Genomic DNA, 25,670 nt, shown 5'->3' on the forward strand with positions numbered 1-25,670 from the left:
GTTCCGATCCTATCTCCAGGGTTGTTTTCAGAGAATAGTATTGGATGATCGTCTTTTGGCTCCCTGGCAGATGTGCTGTGGGGTGCCGCAGGGTACCATCTTGTCCCCCAGGCTGTTTAACATCTATATGAAGCCCTTGAGAGCAGTCATCAGGAGATCTGGAGTGAGACGTCAGCGGCACGCTGATGATACCCAGCTCTATTTCTCTGTAACATCTGAATCGGGAGAGGCTGTGCAAGCCCTTGACTGCTGCCTGGACTCGGTGGTGGGCTGGATGAGGGCCAATACACTGAGTCTGAATCCTAGCAAGATGGAGGTGCTGTGGGTTGGTGGTTCCCAAGTTCAGATAATTGGTCAGTTGCCTGCTTTGGCCAGGGTCATACTTCCTCGGAAAGAGCAGGTCCATAGTCTGGTGGTGCTCCTAGATCCATCTTTGCTGCTAGAGGCCCAGGTGACCTCAGTGGCTAGGAGTGCCTTTTACCAGCTTCGGCTGGTAAGACAGCTGTGGCCGTTTCTGGACCAGGATAGCCTGACCACTGTTGTCCACGCACTGGTAACCTCCAGGCTGGATTATTGTAATGTGCTCTATGTGGGGTTGCCCTTGAGGTTGGTCTGGAAGCTGCACATGGTGCAAAATGCAGCAGCGAGACTGCTCACTGGGGCAGGGTATTGCCAACATGTCACCCCACTGCTGAAAGAATTGCACTGGCTGCCCATTTGCTACCGGGCCAAATTCAAGGTTCTAGTTTTGGTGTAGAAAGCCCTATACAGCTTGGGACCAGGATACCTGAAAGACCGTCTTATCATTTGTATATCCAGTCGATCACTGCGCTCTGAAGGTGAGGGCCTCCTGCAGATACAACCTTATCAGGAGGTCTGTTCTGCACAACATAGGAAGCGGACCTTTAGTGTAGTGGCACCTACCCTTTGGAATTCCCTCCCCTTAAATATTAGACAGATGCCATCTCTGTTATTTTTTCAGCGCCTTTCTTGAAGACTTTCCTCTTTCAATAAGCCTTTTAAGTTGAGACCTTATCCCAGTCTGCTTCTGTGTTGGAATTACTTTTTAAAATGTTTTTAAACCTTTTTTTTTAAAGCAATATGTTTTTTAACTTTTTTCAAAAAGTGTCTTCAAAGCTTTTTAAAAAAATGTTTTTAAAGTTGTTTTGTTTTAATGTGTTTTAAAGTGTTTTTATGATGTTTTAAAGTGTTTTTAGTGCTTTTGTTTGCTGCTCTGGGCTCCTGCTGGGAGGAATGGCGGGATATTTTTATGCTGTTTTATGTTCACCACCCAGAGAGCTATTGCTAGTCGGGCGGTATATAAATTTAATAAATAAATAAATAAATAAAATAAATAATAAGTCTCTAACTTGCCCCTTAGGTTGCACTTGCATATTTTTTCAGGTTTTAGATACACTCAACTGTATCTTAGCGTTTAAGGCTGCAGTTTGAATGTAACATCATGCCTGTACTATACCGCTATTCACAGATTATTAGCTTTTTTGGACTTTCACCAAAAGCAATCCATCTTTACTGTTCATTTTAAAACATCTAACTTTTATAACAAATTAACATTTTAAATCTTGAGAAAAGGAAACTTTTTAGTAAGAAAATGCATAAAGGTATAAGATATTTTATTTCAAAAACTTCTTAGTTAAGCTCAGCAATAGTTACATGCACTTTGTATATTGTACCTTTTGTTTGGAAAACATCTCAGTTTTAAATTCAAATCCCTGACAAAACCAGAGTGGTTGATAAAATGGTAGAGTCTAGTACAGCTGGCAGAGGGCCATCATTTGCATCACTGGTTTGAATTTAAGCCAGTGCTAGAAAGGAGTATTTGCTCTTACAGCAAGTCTGCTTTGGGTAGTGGTTTGCTGTGCTATAGAATTCCCAACTGGGAACTCCATAATGCAGCCAATTCCATCAGGGCTTCCTGTCACCGCCAATTATCTGAGCAGCATCTGTTTCTTTACAGGTGCATTTCTACCTGCTGCACATCTGATGCCATATATGATGGCAGGTGTGTGTGATTTGGGAAAAACGGGCTTGCAGGAAATTGGGACCTGTGCCAGGCCTTATATTTATTATGATTTATTTATTATTTGATTTATATCCCGCACTTCCTCCCAGCAGGAGCCCAGGGCGGCAAACAAAAGCACTAAAAGCACTTTAAAACATCATAAAAAACAGACTTTAAAATACATTAAAACAAAACATCTTTAAAAACATTCTTAAAAAGCTTTCAAGACATCTTGAAAAAAAGTTTTAAAAGTTTTTTAAAAAAAAATGTTTAAAAACATATTAAAAAGCAATTCAACACAGACGCAGACTGGGATAAGATCTCAACTTAAAAGGCTTATTGAAAGAGGAAGGCGGCCCAAGGGCTAGAGATTCTCCATCCATATTCCCCACTGTGGGCTGGATGGAACAACTATTACGTGGATCCACAGTTGGCTCCAGAATCGTACTCAAAGAGTGCTTATCAATGGTTCCTTCTCAAACTGGGCGGAAGTAACGAGTGAGGTACCACAGGGCTTGGTCCTGGGCCCAGTGCTCTTCAACATTTTTATTAAAAGACTTGGATGAGGAGGTACAGAGCATGCTTATCAAATTTGCAGATGATACAAAATTGGGGGGCACAGCTAATACCGTGGAAGACAGAAACAAAATTCAAAGGGACCTGGATAGGCTGGAGCATTGTGCTGAAAATAACAGAATGAAATTCAACAGGCATAAATGCAAAGTTCTACACCTAGGAAAAGGAATCCAAATGCACAGTTATAAGATGGGGATACTTGGCTCAGCAATACGACATGTGAGAAGCATCTTGCAATTGTCGTTGATCACAAGCTGAATATGAGCCAACTGTGATGTGGCTGCAAAAAAGGCAAATGCTATATTAGGCTGCATTAACAGAAGTATAGTTTCCAAATCGCGTGATGTATTAGTTCCCCTCTATTCAGCACTGTATTTTTTGGTATTTATTAATATTCTGTATATAGCCATTGGCTGTTACAAAAGCACTATAAACATGTATACATAAAAGACACAAGGAACTGTGAACTCCAGATTAAAATAAACATAATTTAAACATTATTTACATCAGCAATTTTAACATAATTAGCTCTAAGCTTCCTTGCTGCTAGAGCAAAGTTGGCGGTGGGAATTATTATATGAGGGTGTATGGAGGATAATAAAAAGACCACTTTCTGGGACCCACTAATATCATTATTCATAAGGAGCAATGGAAATAAAAATTTTGCTCTGGGAAGGAGAAACAACGGACATTCTAACATATAGTGTATCAAATCTTCAGGCACTTTACAACCTGCTATGCATAAACGTTCAGCCATTGGAATACCCAAATATCTGCCTTGTAAACACGCTGAGGGCATCACCTGAAATCTCAATTCAGTATAGCCTCTATGAAGGGGAGCCCTCGTCAATATATCCAGATAGGAAGGCCATGCGTGGTTCGGTTTAATAACCGAACTTAGATAATCGACTAGTAGATGCCTCCAATAAAATTATGGGGGAGGGGCCAGTTCCCATTCTTCTGTAACCTGATTGGGGCAGGAGCTGAAGCAGCACTGCTCTTTTTCTTTGGCAGAAACTGACAGGAAGTGGAGTGGCTTCCCTTCCTTTTTGCTCTTTCTCAAGGAAGAGAGGAGCCAAACACCCACTCCCTTTGGATCTCCCACAGAAGGAAGGAAGCAAGCAAGCAAGCATACATTTATTCAGAAAGCTAGGTCTCCATACCACTCCTCTCCTGCCCCCCCCCAGCAGTAGTATTGGCAGTGGCCCAAGAGATGGTGTCTGGACTGGATCCATCCACTGCATTTCTGGCTCTCACACACAGTATATAATTATGCTATCAACAGCTAGCCAATATGCACAGTCTCCCTCAGCAGTACAATTGTCCATGGTCGTTTCCAGCAAATCATGCAATTTATTCTGATTCTGCCCAAGAGGGTCTCCTGAGATCCAGGGACTTTCCTTCTTTATATTTATCTATCTTTTCGGCACCAGGTGAAAACCTTTTTATATTCCCAGGCATTTTAATGTGTACTATTAATATTTATTGATGTATTTTGCTGCTGCTTTGATTTTTGTTTACATCTGTTTGATTTGATTCCATTGTATTATTGTATTTATATATTTTCTGATTGTTTGATTGTTATGTACACCGCCCAGAGAGCCCTCGGGCTTAGGGCGGTATATAAATAAAATAAAATAAATAAATAATAATAAGGGGGAACCATCTGAAGAAAGGTGATGTAGCAATCACTGCTCTGTCTTGTTGTGCATCATAATCAAAAATTTGAGTTTGCAGAGCCTTAGGATTAAGGTTTCTGAGAAGATTAGGTGTTAAATGGTATAATGCACCAAGGACTGTGAAATATAGGGATCACTATACTCATTCTCCACCCTTGGGGAATACATCCTGTTTCATTAATATTTGTAAATAAGGCTGCCAAGATAGGACGCCACCATAGAAAGTACGCTTGATACAACTCAGGTGGAATCATATCTTGGCCAGGGGCTTTCCCCGACCGTAATGACGAGATTAAGTTGTCTATTTCCGTGCCCGAAACCGGGGGCCACGATGGACTATCTGTGGAGAGAGTTGGCGAACACTGCCGCGAAGGGGATAAATCCCCGAATAATGTTTGAAAATGAGTTGACCACGTATCAGGAAGAATCGGGGGGATTGAGATAAAAGGTCTATCAGTTAATTGCTGTGAACCAAGCTCCAGAACTCCCCCTGATTCCCTTGGAGCGCTGCCAAACCAAGTCGTTGCCAGAATGAAATAATATATAGTGACCTTTTAAGTTTCAGGAGGTTATTATACTCTTTTTTAAGTTTTAGAAGTTTGGTTACAGCCGTTTTCGAAAAGTGATGTCTGGTGAAGCGTGTTTGATAGCATACTTGCTTCTTTTTGGCCAGGCAAAACTTATCGAACCAGGGCTTAAGGCCAGCTCAAAAACAGGGTAAATGAACCATAGGTGTAGTAACCAGCGGTTGGAGGCAAGTAATAATTTGTTCAAATGTCTCCTGGGTTTCATTTGTCAAAAGGGACACTTTCTGTCGCAATTCCATCAGCATAGGGGACATTAGCATTGTTTTAACCTCATCCAATAATAAAGAGGACCACCTACGGCGTTTCAGCCCCTGGCAACCCTCGACATCTGGGAGAATCCGGGATTGAATCGGCTGGCCAGTTGGAATGGCCAGATTCAAAATCAATGGGAGGTGATCACTCTATCAGATCTATCCTCTATGGCTATATTCTTTACAGAATCTACCAATTGTGGGGAGACCAATATATAGTCCGCCACACTGGCTCCTCTTTTGGAGATAAACGTAAAAAACCCTTTGGATGAGTCATACTTCGATCCATTGAGACATAAAAGATATGCACTTAATAAAATCTTAAATAAGGCGTGCCCATCCTTATTTATTACTTTGTCCCGTGAAGTACGAGGAAGTATTGTCAAATCCCCTATTAAAAGATCTAAAGACTCCAAGGGTAGCGGGAAACTAGCGCCCATCCTAGTGTTAAATCACCCCTATAATTAAGCTAAGCGAGGGGTAATTTTGTTCAGCACTGGTTAGGCCTCATCTTGAGTACTGCGTCCAGTTCTGGTCTCCACACTTCAAGAAGGATGCAGACAAACTGGAACAGGTTCACAGGAGGGCAACAAGGATGATCAGGGGACTGGAAACAAAGTCCTATGAGGAGAGACTGAAAGAACTGGGCATGTTTAGCCTGGAGAAGAGAAGACTGAGGGGAAATATCATAGCACTCTTCAAGTACATGAAAGGTTGTCACGCAGAGGGGCGGGATCTCTTCTCGATCGTCCCAGAGTGCAGGACGCTGAATAATGGGCTCAAGTTGCAGGAAGCCAGATTTCGACTGGACATCAGGAAAAACCTCCTAACTGTTAGAGCTATACAACAATGGAACCAATTACCTAGAGAGGTAGTGGGCTCTTTGACACTGGAGGCATTCAAGAGGCAGTTGGACAGCCATCTGTTGGGAATGCTTTGATTTGGATTCCTGCATTGAGCAGGGGGTTGGACTTGATGACCTTATAGACCCCTTCCAACTCTACTGTTCTATGATTCTATGATTCTAGTTAAGATCATTACTCAGTGAGGAAGTTAATGTGGTGGCTGTGGTGTTCCTCTCTCAAATCCTCTTACCTTGCAGGAATACTTTGAACTTCATGGGATGGAGATGCAACAATACAAATAACACTAGTAATTGTTCTGAAGTTAGTATTGCAAGATTTTGGTTGGCCTAATAAGAGCTGGCATAGCACAGTGGGGAGGAGAGCCTGGCTGGGAGTCCAGAGTCTGTGAGTTCAAATTCTCGCTCATGTCTCCTGGGTGTAAAGGGCCAGCTAAAAGATCACACCCACAGTGAGTGGCTCAGGGGTTACATGCCCTGCCACCTGTGCAGCCATGGGCAAGCTGCATAGTTCCAAGGAGCCCATAAGACAATAAGAAGAACCTGCTGGATCAGGCCAGTAGCCCATCTAGTCCAGCATCCTGTTCTCACAGTGGCCAACCAGGTGCCTAGGAGAAGCCCACAAGCAGGACCTGAGTGTAAGAACACTCTCCCCTCCTGGGGCTTCTGGCAACTGGTTTTCAGAAGAATGCTGCCTCTGACTAGGGTGGCAGAGCAGCCATTATGGCTAGTAGCCATTGATAGCCCTGTCCTCCATGAATTTGTCTAATCTTTCAACGCCATCTAAGCTGGTGGCCATTACCGCGTCCTGTGGGAGCAAATTCCATAGTTTAACTATGCGCTCAGTAAAGAAGTACTTTTGTCTGTCCTGAATCTTCCAACATTCAGCTTCTTTGAATGTCCACGAGTTCTAGCATTATGAGAGAGGGAGAAAAATGCCAACGGTCAACTCTTTTTATACTATTTTCTGTTCACATGACTATGGCTTGGTGACGTATAGCCGCTCTGTATTTGATCCGTTTTATTATATTTCGTTGTTATATATTTACTACAAAAACCAATTCAAGCACACACAAAAACCCGAAAAGAGGCTAGGCTAGGATTTCCAATCGAAAAGAAACATGTTCCTACCACACTAGAGAGCGTGTGGCTTTCTGTTTGCCAGAAGGAGAGGGGTGAGGCAATGCTCTCCCTTACGCGCCTCTGTACTTTAAACTACAACGACTTCGAAATCAGTTAACAAAAGGCCCTGAGCACCGTACACGTCCGTAAGACCCTTAATTATAGGCAGGCCACAGACAGCTATGATGGGGTCCTCAAACGCAGGAGGTAGAAATAGTTCGTTTGCTTTCCGTCCGATGACGCGCATGCGTGTTAGGCACAGGGCTTGGGTGCGGCGGATGTGCTAACATGGTGAGTAGCGGCTCGCTTCTCTCTTTCACGCGAGGGCGGTTTTAGCGCGCTCGCTACTTGTCCCGCCTCTTTCCAACCCCCCCCCCCCCGCAGCGGTGAGGCAGATGAATCTGTCGTGCCTATGTAAGGGTTTTCGGTTGAGGGTCTCGCGTGCGAGATCGGGGGGAAAGAGGAGGCGGAGGTAAGATAAAGCAACTCGTGGAACCGCTTAATGAAAAGCTGAGGTTAGTGAACGATACGTTGGGCGCTGATTGGTCACTCGGGCTGCCAATCTGTGGCTTAGGAACATACTACCCGCGTTGGCCTCTTATTAGAGAGAAAAACGATTCCCCCCCCGTGCCCTTATCCCCGCCCCCCGCCATGTTTTCTGCGCCCGGAAAATTTACTTTTAAATCCTGGCCTCTCGCCTTGGCATCCTTGGAGGAGCGCCTGCCCGGAGCTTTGAATCCAGGCTCCACGGTGCATGGCCTCAGACGGAAAGCCATTGTCCTCGCTTCGTCTTAAAATGGGATTACGATGGATAATCTCAAAAGAATTGCGAGGAAACTGGCTGTGATTCTGTCTGTAAAGGATTGTATATGTTGCAGGTGCGGTAGCAGTGCTTGGTCGCCATAGTAAAACAGCGCTTCACTCAGTGTTTAAGGCGCGAATGTCCGCACCAGATGTTTTTTTTTAATTTTTGCATAGCATAAGATATAAATTACAACATAACCCAAGACGTGTAATTTTAAGCAAGTGCTTTTTTATTTACTAAAAATAGGCCGCGTGGTTTATTTTAGTTGTGCTGTGTATGTTTGTGGGCCATCGCAAAACTTTCCGTTAGCATTTGAGAACGAATGTCTTCCTCGGTATGGCTGGCTGTACTTGGTTTTGAACCTTAATATCCTGGAAAATCAGTTTAAAGTTTTAAACTGCATGTTGTTGTTTAACATTTATAAAGTGCCTACAGTTTTCTGACCAAGGTTATTAAAAGATAAGAGCCCCTGCCAACAGAGACCTAGTCTAATAGACATAAAAGGGAATCGGGAGGGAAGAGGAAAGCAAGCTTCTGGGGATCTGCATCTTCACGGGCTGATGGATGGGGTCAGGTTGACCATGATGTTCTTCTGGGAGGCAGGGGTGCAAGCTCTGAGTGGCCCTTAGTCCCCTGGATGGAGCCAGAGGCCAGAGTACTTCCTTCCGTTTTGTACTGGCAGATAATTGGCAGTTGGAGCAAACTTTTTTCTGGTGGGGGAGGGGGGAGTAAGCTGTTTTACTCTAATCTAGACCAAAAAGATTTGTAACAGACTCTCTTTCCGCTACTTTAGCATACCCACATGCTCTCAGTCCCCAAGTATCCCAGTCAAGTATGTATGAACTGTTGTCACCTTTCCTTAACTTACCTGACCTAGAAACCATGTGGCTTCTCTGTTCCAGCACAGCTGAAATACTTAAGGAATGGGTAGAGTGTTGGATTCCAGAGCTTAAAGAGTTAATAAAGAGAATGACATCTGAGAGGATTTGAAAATTCAAAATTTTATACCCTAGACTTGGGACAGTTATATTTCTTAATTTTACATTGGCCATTTAATTAGTGTAATTCCTTTTTCAGCTCCTTGTTAAACTTTTAAGCTTTTTGTAATTATTTTCAAATGTGTCCCTCTGTATCTTTATTTTTTTCTTTCTTTATACGCACCTTCCATCTACTGCTATCAATCTCTTAAATAAATCTAAGAAAAATCTTTCCTGGTTTGCGTATGTTTTCCATTGCAGATTCCTTGCCATTGGAATACTCTTCTTTCAGCTTTTCTGTAATATAGCCAGGAAACTCAAGAAAAATCTCTTCATTCTAGCTTTTTTGATTCTCTGTTCCCTTTTACATTTCTTCCTGGTTGTGATCTGGTTTTAATAAGATCATGTAGGCAAGGCATGTCTCTTTAAGTCTTTGTACAGTTTGCATTGATTTCAGGTGTTTTATAAATAAGTGATGCAGTTGGAGCCTTTGTGAGAGGAAACGGAATGGACAAATGCGATTGGTAAAATGTGTAAAGTCCAATCCCAAACACTGGAAAGGATAATACCTTGGCACATGTTGAAGTAGGCCATAAAAGTAAAGTAGGCTTTGGTAGGGTCAGACTTTCAAATAAGATGCCTCCCAGATTACATTTTTCATAGTTTATGAAAATGTAAATAGTTTTTTTAATTTGTTAGCAATTTTTAAATGTTTTGTTCTAGAAAGTATCATTTGGCTGTGTGACGCCCTTCCCTGGCTCTCCCTGTCAGGTTCCTACCTGCTCGTGGCTACTGCCTGTCACTAGGCACCACCAGGGACTCCACCAGTCCGGAGTGTCCTTTTTTATGGTTTCTCTCTCCGCTCTAGCACAGACCTCACCAGATCCCCCTGCTAGGCAGCACCACCAGTCACGTCCTATAACCAGTATTCCCAGAGACTCTGCCTGAGTCTCTCTATCAGGTTACCTCTGTGACTGTGTGCTTAAGCTGTCTCCAATCCCTTTGATCTTTATATAAAAAGCATACAACTCTGGGTTGCTCTGGATACTTTTGGTGTTATATTCTTCCCTTCACTGCTGCCACCAATTGTTACAGTTTCCCTTCAGCCTTGGTAAGCACCTTGCCCTCCCTTCTGGTCTGTATATTCCCCAGCCAAGGATCTGGCCTCCGGTAAACCAAAATAGTGCTTATTAAATATTAGAAATAACAAGATTACTTTATAAAGGCACATAAGCATATGGTTTCATCTATTCCTGTGATACTTGTCTTAGTATTAATCCGAACTCCACACTTTCCTCACATCCACCAACTCTCCACACAATCTCCTCTCAAAAACCCCACCAAACACCTCTCAAACAACCCACCAACGTCCCCCCAGATTCAACTGTCATCCTTCCATTTATACTCTCAGCCATTCAAACACTCAGCCAATCATCCAGCATTCTACTGCTCATTTACTCCCCCCTCCTCTTTCACTCCACTTACCACATATCTTCTATACAAACAGTACGTACCATATATACATTAATACAGGAACATCACAGGCTGCTACAAAGAAACAAGGTTCTTTCCAACATAGCACTAAGCAAGCATCTTGTCAGTGCAAGGATTTCTGGTTGCACAGTGGGACTTTCCCCCCTCTCCCTGTGTACCATGCATCCTCTCCGTATCTCCTCTGGAGGGTTAGGGGAACCCCTAGAACAGATTGAGGGGAAAGGAGGGGGAGAAGTCCCCTTGCACAAGCAGAAATCCTTGTACTGATTGGAGGCTTTCTTAGTGTTATGTTGTATACAACCCACAAAATCTGCCCTTGCATATGTTTGTAATAGCTGAAACATGGTAGAGATGAATGCATTTCGGCCATCAGTCAGCACTTCGGTACTATTACTGGATTTGGGATTTTTAATTTATGTTGGGGAAGATGTCAAAAAGATGTAGCAGGGGGTAGTCAAGTGTTCTTAAAATTATTCTTTTCCAAAACTTTCTCTGCTCTTTTTTTTCTATCTAACAAAATGTAATTCTGAGAAATTATTTTATTATTCATGATGTATAGCTTATTTTATTGCTGGCATTTACTGTTTCTCACAACACAGTAAGCCAAGTGATGGCTTAGTGAGACTGCATGGGTTCTATAGAGGAGTTTGCAGACACTTTGCTCTTTTTTGTGCTTTTTGTTGACACACTGAATTAAGCCAAGGTTTGGCTTAGTGTGTCGTCCAAACTGGAAATGAAATGGACTGCCTTCAAGTCGATCCAGACTTATGGCTACCCTATGAATAGGGTTTTCATGGTAAGTGGTATTCACAGGGGGTTTACCATTGCCTCCCTCTGAGGCTAGTCCTCCCCAGCTGGCTAGGGCCTGATCAGCTTGCCACAGCTGCACAAGCCCCTTCCTTGTCCGCAACTGCCAGCTGGGGGGCAACTGGGCTCCTTGGAACTAGGCAGCTTGCCCATGGCTGCACAGGTGGCAGGGCACATAACCCCTGAGCCACTCACTGTGGGGGTGATCTTTTAGCTGGCCCTTTACACCCAGGAGACACGAGTGGGGATCTGAACTCACAGACTCTGGATTTGCAGCCAGGCTCTCCTCTCCACTGTGAACACGTGATTAAAATCTCTCCTGACTAACCACAAGCTATAGCCAAGGATTGTTCTTAAGCTGTGAGAAGACAGCTTAACCACGAGTCCTTATTTGGACAACATGCTAAGCCAAAAGCTGGCTTCCCTCAACACAGCAGCAAAAAGGGCCAGGAAGGAGCCAGTGCAGCCTATACATTTGCACAGTCACTAACCCATAGTTTGACTTGCCGTATTTTGCATAATGGCCTGTTGTGAATTGTTACAGCTAAGTTTCTCTAGAATTATTGAGAAAGCATTGAGTAGGTTTTACATGCTTGTTAATATATAGCCATATTAACAAGTAACATAGCTTGGGAAATCTCTTTTGAGAAACAGAAATGTCTACTTTGTTGAAACTCCTTTTGCTAATTGAGGGTGTACAGTAGCATTTTAGTGGAAAACAAAAGAAGCAAACTATATGCAACATCGTTAAACTCCTGATGTGTTCGTGTGTGCACATGTTAGTTCTGCTATGTTAAATTGGTTTTATGTATTTCTTATAACATCCCATCCGATTGGGGAAAAATTGTGAAAATAATTTAACCATATTATTTTTTAGGGAACACCACAAAAAGATGTCATAATAAAAAATGATGCACCAGCTTCGTTATTGTTGGAAAAACATGCGGACTACATAGCTGCTTATGGAGCAAAGAAAGATGATTATGTGAGTATCACAGTATAAGTTCAGCAGCATTTTTAGTTATCCTGTTATAGTTCATATAACTGTTAATATACTGAGTAAAATTATTTGTTGCATAAAGTGCAGGTGGCTTCTCTAGGTCAGTGATGTAACCTGGCATGTATTATTTGACTCCAAAGCTTGAAGATCTATCTCTTTAGCTCTAGAATTATACTGAGACCTAAGAAACATCTTTTTAAACTGGATTCGTACCTGAATGTGGTTGCCTGCTGAAATTTTCTTATGACTTTCAGTTATAGTTTAATATACAGTAGGGCCCCACTCATACGGCGGGTTTTGTTCCGGACCCCCACCGAAAAGCAAAAACCACTGAAAAGCGAAACTCATTGAATAGAATGGCGTGCGATGCTCGAAAACTGCCGTGAAAGCGGAACAAGTGCCGTATGAGTGGGGCTTTAGTCTAATTGCATCTAATTGAGACTGAGTGCCGTAAAGTGAAGCTCTGTAAAGCGAGGCCCTACTGTATGAAACATTTTGATGTGAGAGTAAAAGCCTGCTGTTAACCTGTATCAGCACCATGTAAGAATGAATCTTACATGTCTCCTAGGAAGTGGTTAAATCCCAAGACAGCCCTGATTGCATTGCAGAACTACATTCCAGTGTGCATATAGTGCTGCACATGTGGAATTTCTCCATTCAGATCAATTCAGATTGCTGTCTGCTGAACAGTTTCTTTCATTGAAATATGTAGAGAAAGTCTAATGGGCCAAAAATCAAAACATGTTTTACATTTGTGATATATTTGGCAACCTTATAAACGTCTACTAAGAAGTAAAGACACTTCAGTTCAATGAGGTTGACTCCTAGGTAAGCACTTATGGTATAGTAAGCAGCTATAATCGGTTTTTGTTTTCTTGTTAACTTCTTGGAAACTTGATTAGAAAGGGTGGTATCCAATGCCCTCATTCCTTTAGTGCAAGGATTATGCTAGCACAGTGGCACTTCCCCCTCCTCTCCCTGCATGCCCACACCCTCCCCAAATTTCTACAGGGGATGGGTGGGGAAACCGTCAACAGATTTGGAGGAGAAGCGAAGGGGGAAGATCTGTTGTGCAAGTGTAAATCCTTGAGCTAATGGAACAAGAGATTTAATGCTACTTTGGATGCAAGTTATAAGTTTTGGGCTGGTTTACACGTAACAATAATCCAGAATGAAACAAAATGGCTTGCTGGGAATGAGTGTGCTAGCGCACACTGATCAAATCACGTCTGTGCCCCTCTTTTTCGCTTTACAGAGAGGAAATAAATCAGTTTCTCACCAAATTAAGCACAACAATAAGCTGAGAACAGACCTCTATTCTGTGGCGATCACTCGTGACTGAGTAAGATCGTCTTCCAAAATGTCTTTAATGGTGGATCCATATAAGTGACTATGGAGGCCAATCCTAGATCCACACAGCCTCCCATAGTGAGGACATAGGTTTCCAGATGGAAGACAGTCGCAATCAGGATTTGCTTGACATGCCTTACGCTTTGCTCATTTGTCCCTTTCACCCTGTATTTGTGCTTCTTCAAAGTCCATAGCACCTTTAATAACAGCTGACCTTCAATTGAGAAGCTGATGGGTCAAAGCTTTCCAGTTCTTGATGCTCATGTTACATTTTTGTAGGTTATCTTTAAGAACGTCTTTGAACCATGGCTTACTAATATGTGCAAACCAGGCCAGTGAGGCAGCTGTTCTGAAACTACTACTAGTAGGTACTTTGGTCAAGTATTGAGAACTAAGACCACAAGTTAGATTGAAGTACTAAGCAATAAATAGTTTTGATCTTAATATTAATCTGTTGTAGTGATTTAAGTAGAAAACCTCTCAAGAGAGAAGCCTGTTAAACGGACCATTGTGCAATTGACCAGTGTTCCATCTGCTAACATAAGCATGAAGGACAAATTAGTTTTGTTATTTCCGTTGGGGATAGGAGGCCTTCAGAATGGCTGGAGAAATTTGCTCAATAAATGTGCACTACGTACTCTGGTGTTGTGTAGGATCCTTTTTTTTCTTACTACGAAAAAGGCTGAGAGCTGCGCTATTGTACTTCTATACCCCAAGATCATTTATAGATCTCTTTAAAAAAGTAGCTATTACTGGCAAAATGTTTGTAAGCATTTTCTTTAAAAAAAAAAAAAAAGATTAGTTCTTTGTAGGATATGCAGTCAGTCACTTCAGCATCCCTGTACATATCTCCCCTGCCTTTAAAATGGTCATTGATAAATATAAGTAATAAACAAGTAAAGTGAGCTTTCTGCAACAAGACCTTGTGGTGCTAGATGGATGCAAAGATGCATATTACAATAAGGGGTAAATCTGGGGGTTTTAAACTATTTTAAAAGGAATGTAATCAATTTGGCATGGTTGGGATTTTTTTCTGTTAAACAACCAAATAGGAAGCTATTTTAGTATTAATTTAGGAACTAAAATATTAATACTTTTTCAGGAATACTGTATGTCAGAATATTTACGAATGAGTGGTGTCTATTGGGGACTGACAGTAATGGATCTTATGGGACAGCTGCATCGGATGAGCAAAGAAGAAATTCTGGCATTTATCAAATCATGTCAACATGAATGTGGTGGAATAAGTGCCAGCATAGGTCACGATCCTCATCTTTTATATACACTTAGTGCTGTCCAGGTAAACACATGAGTGATACTGTTTGTCATATCTTTACTATTCTGATCTTCCTGAGGCTATTGATGACATTGTAGGACTATTAAATAACAAATACCAATGTGGATATATCCTGTCTTAAAGATGCAACTTAACTACATATCCCATTTTGTGTCCAGCTACTATTAATAAAGGGAAGGGACTAGAAGTGTTGACAGAAGCATTGGATGTTACAAACATTGCACTGGTGAACTGCTTTCACCTTCAAGTAAGGGTTTAGTGGATTACTCTCTCACACACACACTTTTGGCCCTTAAATTGGCCTACATAGTTCTGAGTTTTCTTTTAATGAAGTTTCATCTGTAGCTGGCTAAAAAGCAGTGTTATCTCAGGCTTTTTCTACAAATCCTAAAACACTTGGTTTTGAGCTTAGTAGATAGAAATTAGGATGGGGAGTGGGCATGGTTGAACTCCTTTTGTGCAGTAAAAGCATGAACATGTTTGCTTGTGACACATCATCAGAGTTCCTTGGGTCAATGATGAGATTTGACATATTTATCTGAATTTAAAGTTGATGTGGTTCTAACAAATAGCTCTAGAATTACTCTGAGACCTGAGAATATTTAATGAAAATGGGGAAGAGTGCAATAGCATCAGGAAAAAACAGTTTTGCCATAAAAAGTTGATTGTTTCATAAAGGTTAAAAGATGTAAGTTGCCAATTAAAACAATTTGAAATAGCTCTGCAGTGCACTAAGCATTTAATTTGACTGGTTTTCTTTTGCAGATTCTAACTCTGTATGACAGTCTCCTGGTTGTTGATATAAATAAAATTGTCAATTATGTAAAGAACTTACAAAAAGAGGATGGATCATTTGCTGGAGACAGATGGGGTAACATTTTTAAAGTATATTATTGACTTTTCTCTGTTTTGCATAATGCACAGTCCTGCTGGGTGTGAAAGTTCAATTTAAGAGGGATTATGGTAGTATTCCCATATACAATTTTGACTGAACAGTAGCTTCTCAGATCTGTGATGATTTTTTGTATATATCTGACTCTAAAGGTGATGTCTGTCACCATGTTAGCTCTAGAATTACTCTGAGATCTGAGTATAAATATTGTTTATACTTTTTAGTGCTTTTAAGTTCCCATGATTTTCAGCTTACTCTTTGTTCTATGATTAGAGCAAGCTTGTACTTCCACTATTGACAGATAGCTTCACAGATGCCAAATATAATAGTGACAACAAATGTTGGTTGTCTTACTTGTCTACTCAGGAGCAAACCATTGAGTTCAGTGGAGCTTATTCCCAGATAAACTGGCATCTGATTGCAGCCATAGTTTGCTAATATATAGATGTTTAAATAAAATTGTTACAAAGATTATGTCAAGAAAATGTGTATTCTGGATTGTATAAAGTAAATGTGGATGCTTATGCTAATGTGTGTTATACAAAAGGCTAGACTTGAGATCAAGGTACAACAGCTGAATGGCTGCACTATTGCTTAATTCTGTTACTTCAAAATCATAAGATTTCCACGACCCAAAACTTTTTCTTTGCTTTTCTACTTGTTTTACTCTGGCTTTGAACTGAAGACCAAAAGTATTGCTGGGTAGGCTAATACAAGGTGTTTAAGAAAGTACACTAAGAATTTGTTAAAATATTTTAAGTTGAAAAGAACTGCTTGGGAAGCTAACTCCATATCACTACATAATTGTTTCTGTAGGTGACTTGCTGCATAACAGATATTTATTGAAAGTAATCTTTCAAGACTGCTCTTATGGCTTATCCCCACACCAATTACTTACTTTAGGGGTTAGTAATGCAAGAGCTCTTATTAAACAGTGCCTTTACGATATCGAACAACAAAGTAATTTGGCTTCAGTAAGAAAATTCTGCCCGTGGTACAACAGCTTCCCACTCAGCTATCTTAACACCCCCGCCCCTTATTTACAAAATTTAACAATCTCTAAATACGGAAGAGCTTTTACTAAAACAAGACTGAACATACTACCATCAGCTGTATTAGAGGGCATTTTAAAAGAATTCCATTGCAAAACCGTCTGTGCCCATGCGGAGACGGCAGTGCTGAAAGAGTAGCCCATGTACTGCTATTCTGCTCTTTCTAGAGAGATTTGAGGAATGAGCTAATTATCCCAATGTTGTCACCCTTTCCAGGGCATCCAACCAGCTTCTACGTGGTTTTTCTTCTTGCAAACCAAGAACAGAGGGTGACAGAAATGTCTGCAAAATTTTTAGCAGGTGCCATTAGAATAAGATCTATAATGGTACCGTAAGTTTTAATCCGTTACAATTCCTTTTTTATTAGTTGTTAGTTCTACTTATTTATTGGATTTCTTAGTCGCCCATCTGGCTGGCTAACCAGTCACTCTGGGCGACATACAAAATAAGCAAAATAGCACAAAATGACACATCAATACAATAACATTAAAATCTAAAAGCAATGATGTTAAAATCTAGCCCACCCCAAAGGCCTGCCTGAAGAGCCAGGTCTTCATGGCCCGGTGGAAACTCATTGTAGAGGGGGCCTGGCGGAGATCATTTGGCAGGGAGTTCCATAGGGTGGGGGCCACAATTGAAAAAGCCCTGTCTCTGGTCCTCACCAGTCTAGCTGTTTTGACTGGTGAGATAGAGAGAAGGTCTTTTGTGGCCGATCTTGTTAGGCGGCATAGCTGATGATGCTGGAGGTGCTCCTTCAGATAGGCTGGGCCGAAACCGTGTAGGGATTTAAAGGTCAAAACCAACACCTTGAATTGGGTGCAACTGGTAGCCAGTGCAACTCTTTGAGCACTGGAGTTACGTGATCTTGCCGGCGGCTGCCTTTAATCAGGCGCACCGCCGCATTCTGTACCAGTTGCAGCTTCCGGACCATTTTCAAGGGTAGCCCTATGTAGAGCGCATTATAGTAGTCAAGGAGAGAGGAGACCAGGGCATGTACCACTGATGGGGGCAGATGATTGGGAAGGTAGGGGCGTAGCCTCCATATCAGATGGAGTTGATACAGTGCTGCCCGGCTCACAGCCGAAACCTGAGCTCCATGGACAGTTGGGAGTCAAGAATGACCCCAAGGCTGCGGACCTGGTCTTTTAGGGGCAGTTGTACCCCATTGAGCACCAGGTCCAAGTCCCCTAACCTTCCCTTGTCTCCCATGAACAGTACCTCGGTTTTGTCAGGGTTCAGTTTCAGTTTATTCCTTCCCATCCAGGCACTCTTATGTTGGATCGTGGTTTTATCAATTTTACTGATTGGTATCTTATAGAAATGTTAGAATCCTAGCAGGAAATCTGATCAAGCTGTACATTTGCTTTTTATTGCTTTTATTGTATACATTTAATTTCAGTTGCAATGGCTTATAGCTAATGCAAATAAGAAAAAAATAAGAAAATAGAAACAAGGGAATGCTTCCATTAAAAATATCTTTGCATCTGTTTATGCATTACATTATTTCCTAAATGCTTTGTCAGGATCAACACTTAGTTTATTTCTTCTGCAGGAGAAATAGATACAAGGTTTTCCTTTTGTGCTGTAGCAACGTTAGCCCTCCTGGTAAGTCCTTTCATCAGCGGCAGTTGATTTCGAAATACACACATAAATTGTTGTGGACAAAGAAGACTGTCAGATAAGCTATATTTTGTTTACTTGGAGATAGGAAGCTCTTCAGAATATCACAAGCAAGCTAGCAACTTGAAATGCTTCCAGAGTTGTAAACAGTAGCTGGAGTACCCATGGCGTGATGACTGTGCTGTACAAACCAAGTCAGCATGTTTACATTGGACAGGAAGTTGGAAGAGCAACTTGGGGCATTTATATGGAAAGGCAGGAGGAAGGGTTTTTATGAACAAATGACACTGCATCACATTCTAAATTTTCCTACTCCAAAATATCTAGTATGCAAGGAATTCAGGTCTTCAGGGTGTGGTGCACTGTGGTCATTCTCAAGCTGCCCTTCTAAAGTGCACTTTGGATAACACTATTCATCTTCTGTGTACCAGGGTTCATTATATGGGAGACGTATTTCATGTCAAAAGAAGAATTTGGTAGATAACAGAGCACTGAGCTATGGAAATGCACTGTGAGATGTCTGCTATGCTTGTCCCCTTGTGAAGTATTGTGAGAGGAAGCTTCCTTCCCTCCAAGTGTATCAAGTAGCCTGCATATTGGGTAAGGAGCCCTAGGCAGGAAAAGGATTGGGAAACTGTTTGTCATGACCTGTAGAAAACAATTGATAGTCTTAGGTTCATCTGCCAGTTTTCTAAGAAACTGCTTTGAGGGTTGGATTTGCTAGTATATCCTTGTCCCTGTAATAGATGCCTGTGTGGAAAATCAATGCTGATAGCAATTTTTACTTGGATAATGCTAAGCCAAACCATAACTAAGAATGAAACAACAAATGTGCAGGCTTCTGGAAAGGAGATTGTGGCTGCTTTGCATCTGCTCCAGTTGTTCTATTGCTGTGCTAAGCCAACCCGTTGTTTGACTTAGTGTGGTGTTCAAACCGGGGCTCGTGGTTTAGCTGTCCAGATAAACCATGAGCTATAACCAAGCTTTGTCTTATCATTTACAGCTCATGGGCTGTCAGAGAGCCAAACCAACCTGTGTTCAGATAACAATCTAAGGCAAACCATGGCTTGGCTTGGCACAACGCAGCAACAGAATGGATGGAGGAGGAGCAAAGTGGCCATGATCTCCTCTCCAGAAGCTGCATGTTGCTTGTTCATACTAAGCTGTGGTTTGGCTTAGCATTGCTTGTGAATGAGGCCATCGTTTGGAATGAAAACATTTGGGTGGATGTGTGCAGCTTAGCATGTGTCTGTAGAATCCCATTTCCCAAAATGGTCACCAGCCATGGCACTTACATCTATAAAATGTAAAATGTATGCCAATCAATAATGACCAATACAATTTAATATGTAATAATGCCAATAATAGCTGAAGTATGTAGAAAAGAATAAGGAACTGGGGTGTACATCCAAAAATGTGCTCTAGGCCACCGTAAATGATACATGCATACATCCAGGAGGGTGCTCTCCACAAATTAGTATTGAATTCTATCTAACTCAATTATTCATTTGGGCACAAGACACTGTGAAGCAGGAGCATGGCTGGATGAGCCACAATATGGTTGCTTAATCTCTGAGCACCTCTCCCCCCTAGAGTGAAAAAAACCCATTCTTAAAACCTAGCCACTAAAATCCACAAATATCAATCTGTCTGGCTGCTAGGATGTCTTCCTACCCAAGGACCAAAGAAGGTATGTTGGAAGGATATTTTCGTCTGATTGAGCTGGATAGCTCTAACTTAACTAAAAGGCCTTTAGCAGACAACATGGCGCCCGGTCACTCAAAATCAGTGCAAACATCTTATGGAGATGGGGGACAAAGCAACTCCAACTTCAAGGAAGAACTGACATTACAACTAGGAACTTTGGAGCAAAAGTTAGAAAGAGTTGGACGGCAGCAATAAGACCTATAGATGATAAATTGGAAACACTGAACTTCCAGATGGGAGAAATCGCCACCACGGCCTCAGAAGCAATGGACATGGGTCTAACATATTCAGAAGACATTTTATTTCTGAAACAATAAAAACCTTAAAAACAGACTGGAAGATCTGGAAAACCACAGCTGTAGAACAAAGCTGAGATTTCATGCAATTAAAGAAAATGCAGAAGAACACTCACATTCAATGGCATCTTTCATCGTGGGACGGCTTGCCTCAACTATACCTGACTTTGAAATAACAGCTGATGACCTCAAAAGAGGCAACTGTGAACTAACTATAATACCCAAAGACCCAGCTCCACCGTGACACATAATACTTTGCTTTGCATGGTACGTAAAAAAAAAGAAGAGTTCCTGACCAAAACCCCTGCAAAAAAACTGAAAGACTTACCCTTTGAAGGAAAATCAATAATGGTCCTTCAGGACTTATGTCATGAAACTTTGAGAAAACACAGGGAACTTTACCCCATCACAACACTGCTGCAAAAGGCAGGCATTCGTTATAGATGAGGCTTTCCTTTTCGTCTGATCGTCCCATGGAATGGACAAATGTTTTTAGCATCTACAACACAAGAAGCTGTATCAGTTCTACAAACCTGCAACATAGAAAGACCTAAGGATCTGAATCTGATATCGGGGGGAGGAGAAGAAGAAGAGGAAAGGAGACACCAACACAAAGAGGAAGAATGGGAAAGAAAACGATCAGGAAAAGCAACTTGCAAATGACTTAATGCAGTGGAAGAGAGAGAAAATCAGCAAGAAATATCAGACGCTTTACAAAACACATAGGAGGCATCCCAGTTAATCTTACAAACTCATTCTTTACTGTAAGAAGAAAACTCATTTTAAGAAACAATGACAAGTTTCAGGGTGGTATCAATTATGTGTGAAAAAGTATGTGTATATGCAGGAGTGTATAAATTATGAATATATGTGCACATGCACATGAATATTTATGAGCTGGCAGAATGGGGAAAATTATATGTTGGGGAAACTGTCCCCAACAGTTATTTCTCTTTTTACTCCCTGAATTTCAGAGAGAATTCTCCAAGGGGGAGGTAAAAGGTAGCAAGAAATGTTATTGTTAAAGTTTTATACATTAGATGGCCAGGTTGGTTGCAGCTCACTGTTGTTGCGCTCCGGTATTTATCTCCTAAAACTCCAGAGTGTGGGAGAGATTTGTTTTTGCCTCAGCTTTTGAATGTTTGTTTCTGTTTCCTGCTCTACGTGAAGATTAGTCCTCGCAGTTTACTTTGGCTGGGGAGAGGTCTGGCTTTGTCTTTACATCCCCCCCCAAGACTCTTTAGCAGAGGAGGCTCTCGCCAAAGCCTTTATTGGAAAAGGACTGTTGCAGTTTATGGCAAGAGAGGTTGTGTAAATTATCCACTTTACTGCCAGCTTAGAACTCCCCCCATCTTTAATCTGAAGATCTGGACCCATAATTTACCTCGGCTTTCCTGGCGAGATTTCAGAGGTCTATTTTAATTACATCCCCATTAAGGGGTGGCAGAATATCATGCTCACCAGGAAAAAGTGCAGAGACTTGGGGATTACTCCCAACCTGCAGAATAGTCCTCCTGAAACACGGAGGAGGCAATTTAAAATCACTCAGTTCTTCAAGCTAGAGGGGGAGAAAGAGAATCACACCGAGCTGTGTGAGTCAAATCAGGATACAGTGTCATCTATGCAACCTATGCAAACCACGCTGGACTGGTCAGTAGATCTTAAAGGGACAATACAAGAGCCTAGCTTTACTAGGCAATCGATAGACCTAGCCTCAGAGTTGGCCGTAGCAGAACACATGCCAACCACAAAGGACCTACAACAGATGGTTGTGGCTGAGCCACAAGACATACCTGAGGTTGATCTGATTGACCATTATATGCTGATACAGATCCTTGAGTTCGACGGTAATGTCCCAAACCTGAGACACAAATCCACTTCCACTCAAACAGAAGCAACAGCAGCAAACCTGAGATACAAATCCACCTCTACTCAAACAGAAACAACAGCACAAGGTGATCCCCTAATTAAGCGAGGGCTCTCCATGATCTGTCAGGAATTGGGTCTCATCTTCCTCTCAGAAAGTAACGATTTGTTAACAACAATGGCCAAGAACTACAGAGTTTCAGGGAGGGGACCCTGGAGAAAAAAAATCGAAAGCTGCAGCACTCAACTAACAACTAAGAAACTGCAAAACCCATACTAAGGATGCTAATAAAGAGGGCCTAAAAGGAGTGCATAAAACAAAAGAAAAGTAAGAATATTAAAAACATTAAAATGCAGGAGAAAAACGCCAATGGCCACCGGAATAAACATTTAGAGAGGCTGGTTAAACTGCTAGACAGCAGCATAAACCCAGATCCTAATAAGACCGCCCAGACAGCTCCTAAGGGGAAAAAGAAAATAGGATCAAACAATTTTGCCAGTTGGCAGTCAATAGGTGAGGAAGAAGTCGGGGGTGAACATTAATCAGAAAATAGAGTAAATAAGGCACCTAAGCCGGAAGAGAAGCAGGACCCATGGGCAAATGCACTCAGTGTTAATGCGGAAAGTATGGTGCTGATCCCTGCTTCCCCAAGTCACGCCCCATACACTGTTGTACGGAGCCACAGCTAGATAAACAAATGAGAAATAGCTGTTATTTAGTGATAATACCACAAAAGTTGGCACTCGTTAATTACCCTAAACCAAAAGGCTTACTGACACAGCCGGAGCACACACTACACATCCTAAACAGAGTGCTGTCAGGAGTGCTGAGTCCAAAGGATATAACTGTTGTTGAATACCTATACTTTAATGGAATTAGAGTTCGGGCCATAGTCACGTTTAAAGACCGGGATACAGCTGATTACATCTATAGAGCCAGGGAGGCTTTTTCCAAATATAATTTAGAGATCATAAGGTTTTTTTGAAAATCACCCCCCCAGCTCCCTTATGTGGTGCCCTAGCTGTTTATCATGAAAGTAACATTTACATGCACTGTTCTGAACACCTTATTGACTTAAACCAGACTCCAGACTCTACTTCATCTTGTACTCAACCAAGCTCCCAGGGATTATATTTGAGAGATTCAGTCCCCACCTGCAGCCTACAACAAGCCTCCATCCGAAGTGCTGAAACCTTTGATGCAGAGGATAAAGCTTTACTAAATTCATTTTGGATGTTGCCTACTGTTGACCAGGCAGAGACTTTGAATAGACTTGATTTATTAAGAAGCAGACTAAAGGAAAAACAGTTTTGTCCGGTAGACAAAACAACAGATCTAAAGGAGAGAAAAGAGACGCACAGCCACCCAACTGTAGACAATATAAGAGCCAGCAAACAAGACGTACCCCAACTAAGAGAAGAACTTGCAGTTGGGGTATCTGCTATCAAAGAGAAAGAAGAGATAGGAGATAAGGAAAGTTAGAAATTGTCAAGCAAGAAATGGAGCGTATCAACTTTACAATACTTGGCGTGAGTGAATTAAAATGGACAGGAATGGGACATTTTCAATCAGGCAACTACAAAATGTTTTACGCAGGAAACAAGAAATCAAGGAGAAATGGAATTGCTTTAATAGTGAGAAGTGATGTAGCAAAAGCAATTAGGAGCTACAACGCAAGGTCTGACCGAGTTACCGTATATTCCGGCGTATAAGACGACTGGGCGTATAAGACGACCCCCAACTTTTGAGAAGACTTTCCTGGGTTCGGCCCTTACTTGGCATAAACCAACTGAAGGGCCTCAGTTAGACAGGCCCCATTGGTTTCAGTAGGTCTACTCTGGGTAGAACTAACACTGGATAAAATCCTATGTGCGCACTGACTCAAGAGTAAACCCAATGGTACCGGGCGGTGCTTAGGGCTGCATCCGACGCTACTCAGAAGAGACCCACTGAAATTGGTGCAACTAAGCCAGCTACCTCTACTAGTTTCCATGGGGCTACTCTCGAGTCAGGACGAAGCAGGGCCGAACGGCACCCCCGCAGGCACACTGACTCGGGCAGCAAGCCCGGTAGAACTCGGCCCGAGAAGGCCGGCGCGACACCGGATCGGGGCCACCGGTCATCGGCAGGAAAGAGACAAGGAGAAAGCCTCACCTTCGTCAGAATCCTGCGCGCGGCCGCTACGCTCTCCATCCTCTTCATCGGCGGGGCTGTCCAGCTCCTCCTCCTCGAAGCTCTCGGCGGCGGCAGTGGGGCCCGTGCTGGCGGGCAGTGCAGCGGAGGCGGCAGCGGCGGGGGGCGGAGGCAGCGCGGGAGAAACCAGCGCTGCGACGCTCATGGCCGAAGCGGGGAGGAGGAGGAGGAGAAGGCTCCGCCACCGCCGCCCAAGGCACCCGGTGCTTTTTTCCTCACAGCGGCGAGCCGGTTTGTGGTTGGTTTTTTTTTTAACTCCCTACCACAGGCAGCCGCAAGCTGCCCCCCCTGCCTCCTACGCGCAGGCGCGCGAACCACTTCCGCTCCTTCCTTTCCTTCCTTCCTTGGCTGGCTTCTTCCTCCCTTAGTTGTGTTTGGACCACTGCGCCACCCGTAGGGTGTAAGGCGCGGCGATACTCCAGCGGCGTTTGCAGCCGTAGACTTAATGTTTTAGATTCACGTGCCCGCCAAGCGTCTCCGGGGTCAGTTTGGGAGCCCTTCCTCGGCCCGCCCACTTTTGTTTCTTGTAGAAGACAGCAATGCCTCAGTTGGCGAAGTACCCGTATATTCCGGCGTATAAGACGACACCCGGCGTATAAGACGACACCCGACTTTGGAGAAGATTTTCTGGGGTTAAAAAGTCGTCTTATATGCCGGAATATACGGTATATCAATGAGATTAAACTGGAAACCTATCAACATAAACATACAAATCAATGCTCCAACGTCAAATGCAGAAGAATTGGAGAGATTTTACGCAGAAGTAGAGGAGGAAATTGATCACACACCAAAACAAGATATGATGATAATCATGGGGGACTGGAATGCAAAAGTAGGGAACAGAAAAGAACTAGGAATTGTGGGGAAATGGGGCTTAGGAGACAAGAAATGAAGCAGGAGAAAGACATTGAATTCTGTGAAGCCAATGATTTGTTTCTTGACAAGACATTGTTTGAGCAACCAAAAAGACGACTGTACACGTGGACATCACCAGATGGTCAATATAGGAATCAAATTGATTATATAATTGGAAACAGAAAATGGAGAAGTTCCATACTTTCTGCAAAAACAAGACCAGGAGCAGACTGCGGTACAGATCATGAACTGTTGTTGTTATGTGCCTTCAAGTTGATTACGAGGATCAGGCAGGGAAACAGCCTCCATTGTTCCCAGAGGTGGCAGTAGCAGCCTCCGCTGTCCCCAAAAACGAGGA

General features: G+C 42.4%; 1 protein-coding gene and 3 non-coding genes across 9 annotated transcripts in view; all 4 read left to right on the forward strand.

The window, feature by feature from the left end:
- Window positions 1-7,287: 7,287 nt before the first annotated feature.
- The window catches only part of RABGGTB (Rab geranylgeranyltransferase subunit beta), a 33,481-nt gene continuing 15,098 nt past the window's right edge, over window positions 7,288-25,670 (forward strand). The window contains exons 1-5 of one of the 6 annotated variants that reach the window (XM_061633453.1): window positions 7,288-7,391; window positions 12,061-12,168; window positions 14,636-14,833; window positions 15,596-15,701; window positions 18,327-18,379. In XM_061633453.1, the coding sequence (XP_061489437.1) occupies window positions 7,389-7,391; window positions 12,061-12,168; window positions 14,636-14,833; window positions 15,596-15,701; window positions 18,327-18,379 (468 nt within the window). In that variant the 5' untranslated portion in view covers window positions 7,288-7,388. Of the gene's footprint in view, window positions 7,392-7,430; window positions 7,616-7,887; window positions 7,979-12,060; window positions 12,169-13,815; window positions 13,898-14,635; window positions 14,834-15,595; window positions 15,702-18,326; window positions 18,380-25,670 lie in introns of those variants that run through there. The other 5 variants (XM_061633454.1, XM_061633455.1, XR_009763579.1 and 2 more) reach the window with 5 other exon arrangements.
- On the forward strand, window positions 12,283-12,367 carry LOC133388217 (small nucleolar RNA SNORD45). Its single transcript, XR_009763696.1, has one exon. It is a non-coding gene; the product is annotated as a small nucleolar RNA SNORD45 (small nucleolar RNA).
- Window positions 15,341-15,425, forward strand: LOC133388218 (small nucleolar RNA SNORD45). The gene has a single exon (XR_009763697.1). It is a non-coding gene; the product is annotated as a small nucleolar RNA SNORD45 (small nucleolar RNA).
- On the forward strand, window positions 15,837-15,919 carry LOC133388219 (small nucleolar RNA SNORD45). Its single transcript, XR_009763698.1, has one exon. It is a non-coding gene; the product is annotated as a small nucleolar RNA SNORD45 (small nucleolar RNA).

Source organism: Rhineura floridana, chromosome 6, assembly GCF_030035675.1.
Source record: "Rhineura floridana isolate rRhiFlo1 chromosome 6, rRhiFlo1.hap2, whole genome shotgun sequence".
Lineage (NCBI taxonomy): Eukaryota > Metazoa > Chordata > Lepidosauria > Squamata > Rhineuridae > Rhineura > Rhineura floridana.